General features: G+C 50.7%; 1 protein-coding gene across 1 annotated transcript; it reads right to left on the bottom strand.

Moving 5' to 3' along the window:
- Positions 1–1,098: 1,098 nt before the first annotated feature.
- LOC110476896 (uncharacterized) lies at positions 1,099–2,121 on the bottom strand. Its single transcript, XM_021542188.2, has one exon. It carries the CDS (start codon positions 2,089–2,091, stop codon positions 1,099–1,101), a length of 993 nt encoding a protein of 330 aa, XP_021397863.2. The 5' UTR covers positions 2,092–2,121.
- Positions 2,122–16,134: the final 14,013 nt, after the last annotated feature.

The raw sequence follows: 16,134 nt of genomic DNA, 5'->3' as shown, positions 1-16,134 counted from the left end.
AAACTGGGTATAAAAGCTGCCAAAACTTGATATAAAAACCCCTCAAACTCTGTATAAAACTTCCCAAAACTTGACATAAAAATTCCCAAAACTTGATACAAAACCCTCCAAAACTTGGTACAAAACCCCCCAAAACTTGGTATAAAACCCCCAAAATTTGCTACAAAAACCCCCACAACCTGATATAAAACCCCCCACGACCAGGAACAAAAAAATCCCAAAACTCGGCACTCAAAGTCGCTTTTATTGTGGAATTTTCACAGTGAAATAAATCCTGGATCCAACAGCAGCCGAAAACATTCACGAGACAAAGTCCCAAACACCGACGGGTGGCGAAACATTCCCGGCTGGAATTCCTCCTTTATCGCCACGCCCGGGGTTGATCCCTTCCCAAACATGTCTGGAGTGGAGTTAATTATCCATAAATTTGGGTAATTATGGAATATTCACGGCCTGAGCTGCTCTTTGACACCTCCGAGGAAATTCAAGGGGAGAGCGAGCTCGGATTTATTCTAAAATTCTTCCTGTTTTCCCCCTCAATCCCAAAGGATTCTTTTTAATTCCACCAAAGTCGGATCTATCCTAAAAATCTTCATTTTTTCTCCCTCAGTCCCAAAGGATTATTTTTTAATTCCACCAAATATTCGGAACTAATTCCCGGTTTAGGAATTTTTGAGCGTTTTGGCGGCAGATTCCGCACAAATCTGATTATTTATAGGGAAAAGCTTCCCGAATTCCAGGTGGGAGCTGGAATCCAGTGGGGAAAAGGGGAAGAGCTCTTCCCTGGATTTGGGGCTTTTTTCTTTAACTTCACGAACCCCGCCTTGCTCCATGATTTCTTTGGGGCTTTCTGGGCATTCCAAAGCCGCGGGATTGGGGAAAAGGGCAGGAATTTGGGAAGGTGGAGAGCTACAACCCTGCTGGAAAGCATTCCCGACGGGAATTCCCTGCTGTTAGTAGCGGACAAGGCGTTAGCGGGAGGGGCGGCTGGAAGGAATTCCCGACAAAAGCTCGGCAGGGGTTAAAAAAAAAAAAAGAAAAAGGCTTGGAAAAACCTCTGGATTCGGGGAGAAAATCCCCGGGCTCGGGATTTTCCCTCTACTTCTGCCACGGGCCGGGCTGCTGCAGCTGCTGCTGCAGGGGAGGGAATTTCTCGGGAAGGGAGCGCTGCTCCGGGATCTCCTGGAATTCCTGCTTTTCCTGGGAACACGGGGCGGGGTCCGGGACTGGGATGGGGACAGGGGTGTCCTTGCACTCCTGTTTTTCCGGGATGGACACCGGGGTTTCCTTGCATTCCTGTTTTTCCGGGATGGACACCGGGGTTTCCTTGCATTCCTGTTTTTCCGGGATGGACACCGGGGTTTCCTTGCATTCCTGTTTTTCCGGGATGGACACCGGGGTTTCCTTGCATTCCTGTTTTTCCGGGATGGACACCGGGGTTTCCTTGCATTCCTGCTTTTCCTGGGAGCACGGAACGGGCTCAGGGCATGAAACTGGGATGGGGACAGGGATTTCCTTGCACTCCTGTTTTTCTGGGATGGACACCGGGATTTCCTTGCACTCCTGTTTTTCTGGGATGGACACCGGGATTTCCTTGCATTCCTGCTTTTCTTGGGCAGGATCAGGGATGGCAACTGGGATTTCCTGGCACTGCTGCTTCTCCTGGGCACACGGGACAGGGTCAGGGTGTGGATCAGGGATGGACACCGGGATTTCCTGGCACTGCTGTTTTTCCGGGATGGACACCGGGATTTCCTGGCACTGCTGTTTTTCCGGGATGGACACCGGGATTTCCTGGCACTGCTGCTTCTCCTGGGCGCAGGCTGCAGGCTCGGAGCAGGGAACGGGAACGGGAACCGGGATCTCCTTGGCCTCCTGCTTCTCCAGCGTCGGGTCCGGGCAGGATTTCTCTTCCAGGCGCGGAGGGAATTGGGTTTGCTGCTCCTGGGGCACGGCAGCTTCCCCTTTTCCCGGCTCTGGGATCGCCTTTCCCGGGATTTGGGGGTGCTCCGGGCTCTGTTTTGGGGTGGTTTTACCCAGCCCGGGGGGGAGCTGCAGCTCCTGCTTGATTTGCATCTGGTTCAGAGACATCTCTGCGGGAAAACGGGATCACCTGGCAAAAAAAGTGGGAATTTCTTGTGTTACCGGGGCGAGAGGGTGACACAATTCCGAAAAACGTGTTAAAACTTTTTTTAAAGCCCAGTTTTCCTCCTCTGCCCTTGTCTTCCCGAGGCTAAGCCCAAACATTTCAGGACGTTTGTCGTGCCAGAAAAAAGAATATAAATGTGGGGCCAAGGGGGTGCTTGGGACTAATTCCTGCTTTTTGCCCCTCGATTTTCAGCTTTTCCTTGGAATTCGGAACGGCAGGGGAGGTTTCTCGAGGCTCTGGCGAGCCGAGGGTTAAATTCCCAGGAGACAGCTCCTCCTCTCGCTCCGGTGACGATGCCGAGGGTTTGGCTCGGTCCTTGGAAGGGAATTCTCTGGGATAAAGCGTCCCCGAGGTCCGGGATTGTCGCCGCTGTCCCCTCTTGAGTCAGAGCGGGCAGCGCGGATTTCTCCTCCCCGACAATTTGGGGACAATTTGGGAACAATTTGGGGACAATTTTGTGGGCGCTGGAAGCTCGCCCGGACCTCGGGAATTCCTGCGCTGGATTTTTTACATCCAAGGGCAGGAGAGAAAGGTGAGAATTCCAAAAGCGGGGCTGGAAGGGATTTGAACTTCCCAAGGCAGAAAGAGGGAAAATTCCTCCTCCCTTCCCCGGGGGGTTCCCAGCTCCTCTCACAGCCAATTCTCTCCTCTCTTCCTTTTTTTTTTTTTTTTTTTTTTTACACATCTGATAAGACCTTAATTAATTAAATAATTAATTAAGATCTTGCTCCTGACACGGGTGAGGCGGCTCACCGGGAATATTTTCACTCCTTGTCTCCCTGCAGCGCCCTCGTGCTCCCAAATTTGCCTCTTTCCAAGGAATCCCTGGGTGAAATGGAAGCTTAAAAAATATTTTGGTTATAAAATCAAAGGAAAATCAATTTGGCGGGAGAGGGTTTGCTGTCCTTCCCTGCAGGGAGGAGATTCGTCCTTAAACCAACGGAATTCCATCTGATCCGTGCCTCAGGAAGGGTCTAATTTAGGACTTAATTACCCTCAGATTTAGGCTCGGTCTTAATTTGCCTTCCAGTGCCATTTCCAGGCCACCCCAACGCCCACAAATTCCCTCCTTTCCAGGAACCCTCCACATACCCCAAGGCACCAAATCCAACATTTCCTGAAAGGCAGAACCCCAAATATCCCCCCAAAAAATCTTGGGATTCTCAGTCCAAACATCCCCCAAAAATATTGTGATTCCCAATCCCAAACTTGCCCCAAAAATCTCGAGATTCTCAATCCCAAACTTGCCCCAAAAATCTCGAGATTCTCAATCCTAAACTTGCCCCAAAAATCTCGAGATTCTCAATCCCAAACTTGCCCCAAAAATCTCGAGATTCTCAATCCCAAACTTGCCCCAAAAATATTGGGATTCTCAGCCCCAAATATCCCCTTCAAAATCGCAGAATTCTGAATCCAAACCTTCCCAAAAATCCCAGGATTCCTAGTCCCAAATTTCCCCCAAAAGTCTCAATATTCTCAATCCCAAACCTCCCCAAAAATCTCAGAGCTCTGAATCCCAAAGCTCCCCGAGGAATCTCTGGATTCTCAATCCCAAACCTCCCCAAAAATCTCAGAGCTTTGAATCCCAAAGCTCCCCGAGGAATCTCTGGATTCTCAATCCCAAACCTCCCCAAAAATCTCAGAGCTCTGAATCCCAAAGCTCCCAGAGGAACCTTGGGATTCCCAATCCCGAAGCTCCCCGAGGAACCTCTGGATTCTCAATCTCAAACCTCCCCAAAAATCTCAGAGCTCTGAATCCCAAAGCTCCCCGAGGAACCTCGGGATTCCCAATCCCAAAGCTCCCCGAGGAACCTCAGGGTTCTGGGACTCACCCAGCCGGTGCCGAGGGAGCAGCGGGAGCGGAGCCGATGCTGGACTGGGGAGATTTGGGATCTTTTATAGGGTTTGGAAGCCCTGCCTTCTGGGAATGAGTCCTCCTGGCTGATGAGCTCATTCTTTCACAAGAACCTTGCCCGGCCGGGTTTTACACGTAGGCACTTTCCAGAGAGGATTCCGAGTTCGTTCCCCTGACTAATCCTGGTGAACTGTAGAATTTCTCCCTGGATAAAGGTCAGAGCCTCGGGATCATGGAGTTATTGGAGACCCCGTGGAGGTTTGGGGGCTTGGTGGGGTTTGGTGCCACCTCAACCCATCCAGGGTTCATTCCACAGCTAAAACCCGCTCTGATGTCTGGGATTTATTGGGAATTCCAACCTCAACCTATCCAGGGGTCATTCCACAGCTAAAACCCGCTCTGATGTCTGGGATTTATTGGGAATTCCAACCTCAACCCATCCAGGGGTCATTCCACAGCTAAAACCCGCTCTGATGTCTGGGATTTATTGGGAATTCCAACCTCAACCCATCCAGGGGTCATTCCACAGCTAAAACCCGCTCTGATGTCTGGGATTTATTGGGAATTCCCACCTCAACCCATCCAGGGGTCATTCCACAGCTAAAACCCACTTTGATGTCTGAAATTCCTGGGATTTATTGGGAGTTCCCACCTCAACCCATCCAGGGTTCATTCCACAGCTAAAACCCGCTCTGATGTCTGGGATTTATTGGGAATTCCAACCTCAACCCATCCAGGGGTCATTCCACAGCTAAAACCTGCTCTGATGTCTGAAATTCCTGGGATTTATTTGGAATTCCCACCTCAAGTTCTCCAGGGATCATTCCACAGCTAAAACCCACTCTGATGTCTGAAATTCCTGGGATTTATTGGGAATTCCCACCTCAACCCATCCAGGGGTCATTCCACAGCTAAAACCCGCTCTGATGTCTGAAATTCCTGGGATTTATTTGGAGTTCCACCTCAACCCATCCAGGGGTCATTCCACAGGTATACCTCTCCTGGGTTTTCCTGGGGAGAACTTCATGGATTTCCCTCAACTTTCATTTCAGTTTGGAATCACCAGGAGGGATTTCCTGGACATTCCAGGAATTTCCTCCTGAAAAGGGCAGTCAGGGGCTGCCCAGTGAGGTTTGGTGTTGCCACCCCGGAGATGTCCAAGGAATTCCTCAGACACCCTCAGGGCTCTGGAAAGGAGTTGATCCACCAAAAGATGGACTCGATGATCTTGGAGTGCTTTTCCAACCTCAATAATCCTGGAATTCTCTGGATAAATCTCATTTTCCACGGAGATGCAGTTCTCACCCATCCAAACGTGATGGAGCAGGGATTTGAGTTTCTCTCTAGGGATTTTTGACAATATCCGAGATTTTTCCCACTCAAATGGAATTTGGGGAACCGGCCCAATGGAATTACAGAAGGGAATTTAAAAAGGTGTTTCAGCCTCAATGTGAAATAAAGGGAACTCTGTGTGTGCAGTGCATTCCCTGAAGATTAGTCCAGGTGGAACAAAACCCAAACATTTATGGAGTGGGAAAACCCTCCAAAATCCAATCCCAATCCCCCAGATCTCTGGGATCCATCGGGACACGGCCCCTGGAGACACCGTGTCCCACCCAGACAGAATTTCATCACCTTTGGTCATCCCGGGCCTCTCCCGGGCTCATCGCCGTGGCTTTTCCGGAGCTTTTATCGGATCAAGATCCCGACGCGATCACTTCCAACAGGCTGAGCTGGTCCCACGTCACCTCCCGGAATTCCTGGGCAGCGCCTGGAAGCGGCTGCTCCCGGCATGGAGCAACTTCCTCTCTCAACAACCCTTTGGCAGCACAAAGCCCGAATATTCCAGAACTTTCTCCCGTCCGTGCAATTCCCGTTTTCCCTGGGTGCTGCCTTGCTGTTCCCGCTGGGATAGGCTCGGCTTTAGTCTCCAGCTTTGGGGATACCCCAGCCCAAGCCCAGAGCCTGACTCAGGCCTCGCCGGAGCTCCGCCGGTGCCGATTCCAGGCTGGAATTAGGGCACTTCCCAGACCTGCCCGGCTGCTTTCGAGGCAGCCGGCGGCTGGCAGGGCTCGGAACCGAGATAAGCTCCTGGAATTGTGCCCTTCCCACGGGGAGATGCGGGGAAGGAGAGCAGAGTCCTCAAAACCTTGGGGTTCGGCACTGCCCCGCTCCTGGAGGTGTCCGAGGAGAGCTTGGATGGGGCTTGGAGAGACCTGGGACAGTGGGAATTGTCCCTGGCCGTGCCAGGGGCTTGGAATGGGATGATCCTAAAGGTCCTTTCCAACCTAAACCTTTCCATGGTCCTCTGATTTTCTCGGATCCTCTGATTTTATCGTTCCATGATTTTATGCTTCTGTTATTCTGCGATTCCATGATTCTCTGATCCTCTTATTCCATGATTTTCTGATTCTCTGACTCCATTTTCCATGATTTTGTGATTCTGTGATCCCCTAATTCCATCATTTTGTGATTTTATGATCATGATTTTCTGTTTCTCTGATTCCATAATTCTCTGATTTGATTTTTCCATGATTTTCTGACTCCACAATGATCCACTATACTCCATGATTCCCTGATTCTATTATTCCACTATTTCATCATTCCCTGATCCTGGTTTTTGTCCCGCCGTGGCCGGAGCGGCCGAGTTTGAGAGCAGACAGGGAATTTCACCACCTCCAACCTTCTACCCGAATTTTTGTGCAATATTCCCGAGGGAATTCTCCTCTTCAGGTCAGTGCTGTCCATCCCTCAGAGCAGAGAGGGACAGGACACCTCCATCTGCTCGGGACATTTTTATTTAAGCAATACATCAAGGATTTCTGGAATATTTTTGCGCCAAATTTAAACCCTGAACTTGCAACGCTCAGGGATTAAAGTCAAACACTTCCCATGGCTGGGAGTGGAGACCTAAACCTAAACTTAATCCTAAACCTAATCCTAAACCCTGTCTGGAGATCAGCAGATGTGGCCTGACCTTAAACTGGTTTGGATCCAGTCTGGAAATGCTCTGGAGGTCACCGGGCAGCAACCTCAGCACAAAAATTATGGATATTGCCCAAAGAGGCTCCGGAGTCAGCCCTTGGAAAGGGAGGGAACGTTTTTCCTGGAGGAAAGGTGGAATTGCTTTTCCCATCCCCAGGAATTGCACAAAAATTTATTTTTAGCCAAAACTTTGGGAAAACGACGGGAGAAACGTGAGGGAATGGAGGGAACATGGAGCTCCTGGCCCGTCCCAAATGCGCTGCAAATTCCAGGGATCGTGACACCGCGGGGAAGGAAATTCCCAGTCCGGCATTCCCGATGGGAATGGCTGCTCCAGATCCCAGAAATCCCAAATTCATCAGGGACCTCCCAGGTGCCGAGCAGGTGATTCCCAGGAGTTATTCCAGGAGGTCCAAACGGGAGCTGGTGGCTCCATCTGGGATGTCCCGGAGGTGTTTCCAAGGGTCACGGAGCTACTTCGCTTCACTCTGCCAAAAAAATGGATCCGAATTTTGGGAAGTGAGGACCCCTCACCCAGGGCTCCATGCATGCTGTTTGACCTCTCTTGTCACCCCAGATTTGGGGATTTTCCTGCAATTCCCAGATTTTTTTGGGAAGTGAGGAGCCCTCCCTCAGGATTCTGTGGATGCTCCCTCACCTTTTTTCCACACAGGATTTGGGGAAAGGATCAGATTTTTTGGGAAGCAAGGAGCCCTCCCTCAGGACTCCACGGACGCTCCCTGATTTTTGCCGTGCAGGATTTGGGCACTTTTGTTTAGGGATCAGATTTTTTTGGCAAGCGAGGATCCTTCCCTCGTGATTTCATGGATTCTCCCTGATTTCCCCCCGGAATTCAGGACCTTTGTGCACAGAGGGGAGGATCCTCGGGAACTTTTGCCCCGCTGGATTTCAGCCTGACTCAGGAGCCGCCGAACCGGCCCAGCCTGGCCCGGGGCTCTCCGGAGGATTCGGCTCCCGCCCATCTCGTTTTTGTGTCCAGCTCCGGGCTGGACACGGCGGTGAACTCATCAAACAAAGGCTTAATTAGCACCTGCTGGATGACTTAATTAGCACCTGCAGCATCTCCCGGGTATCGGTCTGGAGCCTGGAGCAGCTCCTGTCCCAAACTCCCGGGACCTTTGTGGCTTCCCTGGAAGTGGCCAAGGCCAGGCTGGACGGGCTTGGAGCTGGGAGGGTGGGAATTGTCCCTGCCCGTGGCCCAGGGTGGGATTGAAGGTCCCAAAAAACCTGGACACCCCCAAGGGCTGCAGGATCCAAGGACTCGATCTGGAGTGTCCATGGTCTTTTCACGGCTTTTTTTTTCCAACAGGCTGGGAATGTTAGAATGTTGGGAATGTTGGGAATGATGAGCCTGTGGAGACCCCAGAGCCCCTCCAGGATCTGCGGGGGCTCCAGGGAAGCTGGAGAGGGACTTTTCCTCAGAAACTGCAGGGATGGGATATAGGGAATGGGGTCAGGGGGACAGAGGGGGAATTTGGGTGGGATTTTGTGGAATTGTTCCCTGTGAGGGTCCCAGGTTATTCCATGGATTCCCCATCCCTGGGAGTGACCAATTCCTGGAGCCTGGAGCCACCAGGGACAGCAGAAGGTGTGCCATGGCAGAGGTTGGAACGAGACGATTTTAAAGATCCTTTCCAACCGAAACCATTCCATAATTCCATGAGCTTAATTCCATGAGCTTCCCAGGATCAAGACAATTCCTATAAATCTCTGACTTTCCCGGCTGAGTCACGGCCTTGGGTCTGGGACTCTCCTGTAAAACCTCCCCATAAATCCCCCAAACCCCATCCCAAAGCTTGGTGCCTGTTTTGAGTCCCATTTTCGGATTTCCCAGCCTGTTCCTGCGTCCTGTTGGGCTGCTCCCTGAAAACCTCCTGCTGATTCCCAGCCCAAATTAATCCCTAATTTCTTCTCTGCTTGAAAACCTCCTCCTAATTCCTGGCCTAAATTAATCCCTAATTTCTTCTCTGCTTGAAAACCTCCTCCTAATTCCCGGCCTAAATTAATCCCTAATTTCTTCTCTGCTCCTTGAAAACCTCTGCTAATTCCCAGCCTAAATTTATCCCTCATTTCCCCACAGGGCTCTGATTGCCTCACTGAAGCCCCACGACTTTTCCAGCAGCCATCCCATCAAAGAACCCAATTCCAGATTGCTTCATTCCCCCTCCGGAGCTCACTGGGAATGAACTCCCTGGAGTTCAGCCTTTCCCAGGTTTTTTGCTGGAAAGTGGAGCAGCCTTGGGGACACCCAAGGAGGAACTGGGATACAGAGCCAGGTTTCAGCCTTTTCCTGACCTCTTGGAAAAGGATAAAATCCTTTTTTTTTTTTTTTGGAATATCAGCTCTGTGATGCTCCTGGTGCCACTGGGAAAGGCAATTATTGGTCTTTGAGCCAAAAAACCAAAAGGATTTATCTTGGATTTTGTCTTTTCTATAACTTCCATGAGCTAGGCTGAGTTGATCACTAAAATAATTAAAATTACAACCCTGGGCTCGCCATTTGCTCCATCCCAACACCTGCACGGGGCCCAACCCAAATCCCAGGATTTTATTCCCCGTGGAATCCCAGCACAGGGATGGAGCCGATGGACAGAGGTGCTGGGGGAAGAGAAATCGGTGCCAGAACCCCAAAAAAGCTGAGCTTGGAGAAGTCACAGGGGTTATTCTGACCCTGAAGCCAGGCTTAACCTCCCCCGAGCCTGGTCCGGAACAAAGAGCTCCTAATTAGCGAAACCAAGAGTTAATTAAGTCATAAAACCCTTTTAGGGTGAAGCAAGAGGGATCCGGGTGAGGAGTTTCATTCTCATTTTGCCCTGAGCGCTGTTAAATCCCCAAATCAGGAATTTACTCATAATGAGAGAAGTTTTCTTGTCTGCAGCTCCTGTGCAGCTCTTTAATTACAAATTAATTAAATTAATTAAATTAGAGCGCTGTCTTTGCTCGGTCCCTCATGCTCCCTTTAGTCCCTGCCCCGTGCCCAGAATGGTGGAATGGTTTGGAATGGTTTGGAACCATGGAATGGTTTTGCAATGGTTTGGAATGGTGGAATGTTTTGGAATGGTTTGGAATGGTGGAATGGTTTGGAATGGTTTGGAATGGTTTGGAATCATGGAATGGTTTTGCAATGGTTTGGAATGGTGGAATAGTTTGGAATGGTTTGGAATGGTTTGGAATGGTTTGGAATCATGGAATGGTTTTGCAATGGTTTGGAATGCTGGAATGGTTTGGAATGGTTTGGAATCATGGAATGGTTTTGGAATGGTTTGGAGCAGTGGAATGGTTTGGAATGGTTTTGGAATGGTTTTGGAATGGTGGAATGGTTTGGAATGCTTTGGAATAGTTTGGAATCATCTAATGGTTTTGGAATGGTTTGGAGCAGTGGAATGGTTTGGAATCCTGGAATGGTTTGTAATGGTGGAATGGTTTGGAATGGTTTGGAACGGTTTGGAATCCTGGAGTGGTTTGGGTGGGAAGGACCGTAAAGCTCATCCAGTTCCAACCCAGGGGCAGGGACACCTTCCCTCACCTCAGGTTGCTCCAAGCCCTGGCCAGGCCAGCCTTGGACACTCCCAGGGATGGGAAATCCATGGAATAACCTGGGACCCTCACAGGGAAGAATTCCTCCCCAAAATCCCACCCAAATTCCCCCTCTGTCCCCCTGGCCCCATTCCCTGTGTCCTGTCCCTGCAGTTCCTGAGGAAAAGTCCTTCTCCAGCTTCCCTGGAGCCCCCGCAGATCCTGGGGGGGCTCTGGGGTCTCCACAGGCTCAACATTCCCAACATTCCCAACATTCCCAGCTTTGAACAGGAGGCCCTGAGAGAGGTGGGGGATCCCTCCCCAATCCCTGGGGACAGGTTCTGCCCACCAGGACCCACAGGTCCTTCTCCTTGGGGCAGATTCCCAGCAGGACAATCCCAGCCCGTGCTGCTCCTTCCCAGATCCAGCGGAGAAAAGGGGTTGGGCTGAGCCAAACCCGAAATTAAAACTTTTCCTGGAGACACACAGAGAGGGAGGATCCCATGGGATTTTCCAGGAGCCGCCTCCACGGGCCAATGCTGCGCTCTGGTGGTTGGGGACACTCGGGGGAACTCAAGGGACACTTGGGGACACTCGGGGGACACTCCGTCCTCTGTTCCCTCATGGAAAAGGGACACGGAAGAGCTGGAGTGGGGATGGAAATGGGGCTGGAGCAGCTGGAAAAGGGAATGGAGAATCCTGAGGGAGCTGGGGGGGCTCAGCCTGGAGAAAAGGGGATCCAGGAGGAATTTGGGATCTGATCCCAGGGAATGGGGCAGGACAAGAGGGAACGGCCTCGAGCTGTGCCAGGGTGGGAAATTTGGGAAAATTCTTCCGGGAAAAGGCCTTGGAAAGGGGCTCAGGGAGGGTTGGACTGGCCGCCCGTGGAGGTGTCCCAGGAATTCCTGGATGTTTTTCTGGGTGTCCAGGTGGGGATCGAGCTTGGACTCGCCCACCTTGGAATTCTTTTCAGGGATTTTGGAATTCTGCCGGTTTTACCCCACCTGGCAGCCGCCGCCAGGTGAAGGTGGAGGAAAGGTGTTAAAGCAGAGAGGGGTTGGAGGAGGGAGGTCCCAAAAACCCAGGAGGAGGAGCCGGGTGGCACCTCGGGGATTCTCCACCCCACCTTTAATAAGTCAGGAACGCGGATTTGGAGGGTGAGGCCCCAGGAATGCAGAGCTCCCTCCCTGCTCCAAAAAAAGAAACGCTGGCAGCAGAACAAAAGGAGACAGAAAGGGGAAAAAAAGGTGAATTTTCAATGTGTGATCCGAGGCGCTGGGTTGAAACCTCAGGAGATGGAAAATCAGCCAAGCTCCATGAATTCCCACCTGGGAAGTGCCTTCCAATGCCTGACCACCTTCTCCAGGTGGAAATTCCTGCTGGTGTCCCATCTGCCATGGTTCCCGACCGGGAAAAATCAAAATAAATTTATATGAACGAGATCAGTTTATGAGCTATATTTCTATGGCTGTGAACTGCTCGTTTCGGTCAAAGGGAGCTTCAAACCTCCAAAAATGGGAGCCGAAAACCACGGTGGAATTGTGGCTTCAGATCAAAGAAACGAATCCCGCAGGAGAGAAGCCACAACAAAGCCACATTCTTGTGGTCCAGGTGGAGCTGGACACTCAGAGCTGACCAGGAAAATCTGGATTTGTTCCAGACGGAGAATTCCCGGAAAAAGGGAGGGTTTCACCCTCTCTGCTTCTTCCCCCACGTGGGGCACAATTACCCCAGAGATCCCAAACTTCCTGATCTGTTTTCACATCCAAAATATTCGGGGCCCTTTCTCCTGGCCACAAAAACCGCCTGGGCGGAGCTGTTTCTCCGAGTTCACACGAAACCACATTTTTTAATTAAAAAAATTAAAATACTCAGGCCCTTTGCCCTTCCTGTGGGTTTGGGCTCTGTTTTGGTGTCACCAGGGCTGGGCTTTATTTTGTCCTGGTCACTCTTGGCTCTGCTGGAGCCAGCAGGGCCAAATCGGCCTTTTTGGGGTTATTTTGAGTCACAATAAACCCATGAAAGAATAAAGCAGATTTTAATGACTTTGAAAATCCATCTTCTGTTTTTTTGGTGTTATTTTGTGTCACAATGAGCCCATAAAAGCGCTGAACAGGTTTTAATGACTTCAAAAAATTCACCTTTTGGTTTTATGAGGATTTTTTTTCAGTCTGTGTGAGATAAGGAGCTGAATCAGTGAGAAAGTCACATGCGACTTTTGGAGGAAGTTTATTTTTGGGTGGCAGCCCAGCTGGTTGTGCAAGCGCCTCACCTGTCCTGGTCACCTGAGAGTCACCAGGGCCACATTCCCGCTGCTCCGGGGACAGGTGACAGCCCCGGGACCCGCGTGGGGACACCCGGAGCCAGAGGTGACAAAAAGCTCCCAGGAGCTGATAAACTTCCTCCAGCCCCTTGTGACTTCCCCAGGCATTCACTTCCTTGTCTCCCAGGGGCTAAAAAAACTCCTGAGAGCAGGAATTCCTTTTTTTTAGGTCACTAAAGATCTGCTCAGTGCTTTTTATGGGCTCATTGTGACACCAAAAAAACCCCCAAAAAACAGAACATGGATTTTTAAAATCATTAAAATCTGCTCAGCATCTTAGTGACTTCATTGTGACACAAAATAACACCAAAAAAACAGAAGAAGAATTTTTAAAGTCGTTAAAATCTGCTCAGCGCTTTCATAGCTTCATTGTGACACAAAATAACCCCAAAAAGTAGAAGATTGATTTTAAAAGTCATTAAAATCTGCTTAGCACTCTTATGGGTTTGTTGTAACACAAAAAATAACCCCAAAAATATATAATATTAAAATACTCCAATATTAAAATGTTTAAATATTCTAATATTGGCCAAAAAGGCCGATTTGGCCCTGCTGGCTCCAGCAGAGCCAAGAGTGACCAGGACAAAATAAAGCCCAGCCCTGGTGACACCAAAACAGAGCCCAAACCCACAGGGAGGGCGAAGGGCCTGAGTATTTTAATTTTTTTAATTAAAAAATGTGGTTTTGTGTGAACTCGGATGAACAGCCCCACCCGGGTGGTTTTTGTGGCCAGGAGAAAGGGCCCCGAATATTTTGGACATGAAAACGGATCAGAAAGTTTGGGAACTCCTGGGTAATTGTGCCCCACGCGGGGGAAGAAGCAGAGAGGGCGAAATCCTCCTTTAATTATGGAATTCTCAATCAGGAACAAATCTGGGCCCTTCCTGCTCGGCGCCGTGGAACAATTTCTCCCTGGTGATCCTGAGGAGAGCTGAGAGGGGCCAGGACAAAGCTGTGCCCAGCCCTGGTGGCACCAACACTGAGCTGGGACCACAGGGCGGGGAGAGAACTGGAGTTCTTAATTTAAAAATTGATATTTTGATGGATAATGAGCTGCACCCACCACTAGGAGCCGTTTGTTTTCCTGTTTGTGCTCCATGGATGGAAATCCACGCCCAAAACTTGGCCGAGCAGTCCCAAAATCCGGGCATTGCGGGGTGGATGAGACGAAACCATGGATCTGGAGAATCCCATGGATAACCTGGCATCCCAAATCCCAAATCCATCAATAGCCAGGACCGCCCCACTCCTGTGAGCCCCCCAGGGATGGAACCCCCCCTGGAAAACCCATTCCTCCACATCCAGGGGTTCAACCCCCAAAAACAGCCCCGGGGCTGGGGCTGCTGCTGCTCCCCACGCCACGGAGGATTAATTATCCCGAGGTAATTACTCTGGGAAGCTGACATGGAACCACTCATTGTCCGGGATGAGCTGGCGGCTCCGACTCACTCCGGGAGGGCCACGGGGGTTACGGGACCGGCGGCTCCTCCGGTGGCTCTATAAAAGCTCCGGAGGAGCCGGGACGCGCCGGTCGCCTCTGGAAGCTCTTCCCACCCCCGGGAGCCGGGTGAGTCCCGTTCCTGAGCCTCTGGAGACGCTGGGATGGGAATTCCGGGCGGAATTCTTGATTGTTGGAGTGGGGATGGGATGGGATGGGTGGCTCAGAGGAGAGTCCCCATCCCAAGAGGTGTCCAAGGCCAGGTTGGACGTGGTTTGGGATTGGGGCTTGGGTTTGGAAAATAGCAGCTCGTTTTGGGGTGGGATTGGTGGATTCCAAGCAAAGATTTGGGGTGCTTATAGAAAAAAATACCAGATCGTTTTGGGGTGGGATTGGTGGATTCCGGGGAGAGATCTGGGGTGGTTTTAGGAAAAATAACACCTCAGTTTGGGGTGGGATTGGTGAATTCCAGGGAGAGATCTGGGGTGGTTTTAGGAAAAATAACACCTCAGTTTGGGGTGGGATTGGTGGATTCCAGGGAGAGATCTGGGGTGGTTTTGGGAGAAATATCAGCTCATTTTGGGGTGGGATTGGTGGATTCCAGGGAGAGATCTGGGGTGGTTTTGGGAGAAATATCAGCTCATTTTGGGGTGGGATTGGTGGGTTCCAGAGAGAGATCCAGGGTGGGTGTGGAAAAATAACACCTCAGTTTGGGGTGGGATTGGTGGATTCCAGGAAGAGATCTGGGGTGGTTTTAGGAAAAATATCAGCTCATTTTGGGGTGGGATTGGTGGGTTCCAGAGAGAGATCCGGAGTGGTTTTAGGAAAAATAACACCTCAGTTTGGGGAGGTATTGGTGTATTCCAAGCAAAGATTTGGGGTGGTTATAGAAAAAAAATATCAGCTCATTTTGGGATGGGATTAGAGAACGTTCCCTGCAAGAAAAGGTGGTGGGATGGACTTTCCATCAGGAGCTGGAGTGATAGGACACGGGGAATGGGGTAAAAGTGAAAGTGAAGAAACTGAGGTTGGATTTGGGAAGGAACTGTTCCCTGTGAGAGTGAGGAGAGCCTGGCATGGGATATTCCATGGATTTCCCCTCCTGGAAGTGTCCCAGGCCAGGCTGGAGCAACCTGGGATAGTGGAAGGTGTCCCAAGGCAGGAGTTGAGTTGATCTTTGGTGTCCCTTCCAACCCAAAGCACTCTGGGATGTTGGGATTACGAAATTCAGATTTATTCCTGTTTTTCCCGTGTGAAAAATGCAATCTGGGAGAGGATTTAAAGTGGATCGGTTGGAATTTCTGTGCTGGAGTGGGAGAGGACTCTCGGGGTTCACTGCTGAGTGCCTGAACCCCAGATTTGCTCCTGGAAAAGCAGTTTGGGAGCGAGGGAAGTTTTAATTCATTAATTTAATTAATTGGGGTTTTTTGCATGACATTCAGTGCTGAGTGTCCCTGAATGTCCCCAGTTGGCTTCAAGACGTGGTTCAGAGTTAAAAACGAGGGGTTGGGTCCTTCAGGTGCTGCTGGGGCCATGATGGGACGGTGGCACAGCTGGGACGTGTCCCCGAGGTGTGGGGACCAACCTGTCCAGGTGTCCTTGGGTGTCACCAAACGGGTGGGGAGGGACCCTAAAATTCACCTCATTCCAACCCCACCGTGTCCTTCAAGTGTCCCCAAGATGTCCCCGAGACCTCCACCAGCTGGGGTTGTGACACAGCTGGGACATGTCCCTGAGCTTTGGGGACTCGCTCAGGTGCCACCAAAAGGGTTGGGTTGGGAGGGACCTCAAACCTCACCTGATTCCAACCCCTCCGTGTCCTTCCAGTCCTGCCTCGTGTCCCCAAG

Source organism: Lonchura striata, chromosome 33, assembly GCF_046129695.1.
Source record: "Lonchura striata isolate bLonStr1 chromosome 33, bLonStr1.mat, whole genome shotgun sequence".
NCBI classification, from domain to species: Eukaryota; Metazoa; Chordata; class Aves; order Passeriformes; family Estrildidae; genus Lonchura; species Lonchura striata.
Note: the sequence above shows the minus strand (reverse complement) of the source record. Positions and strands in the feature narration are given on the sequence as shown.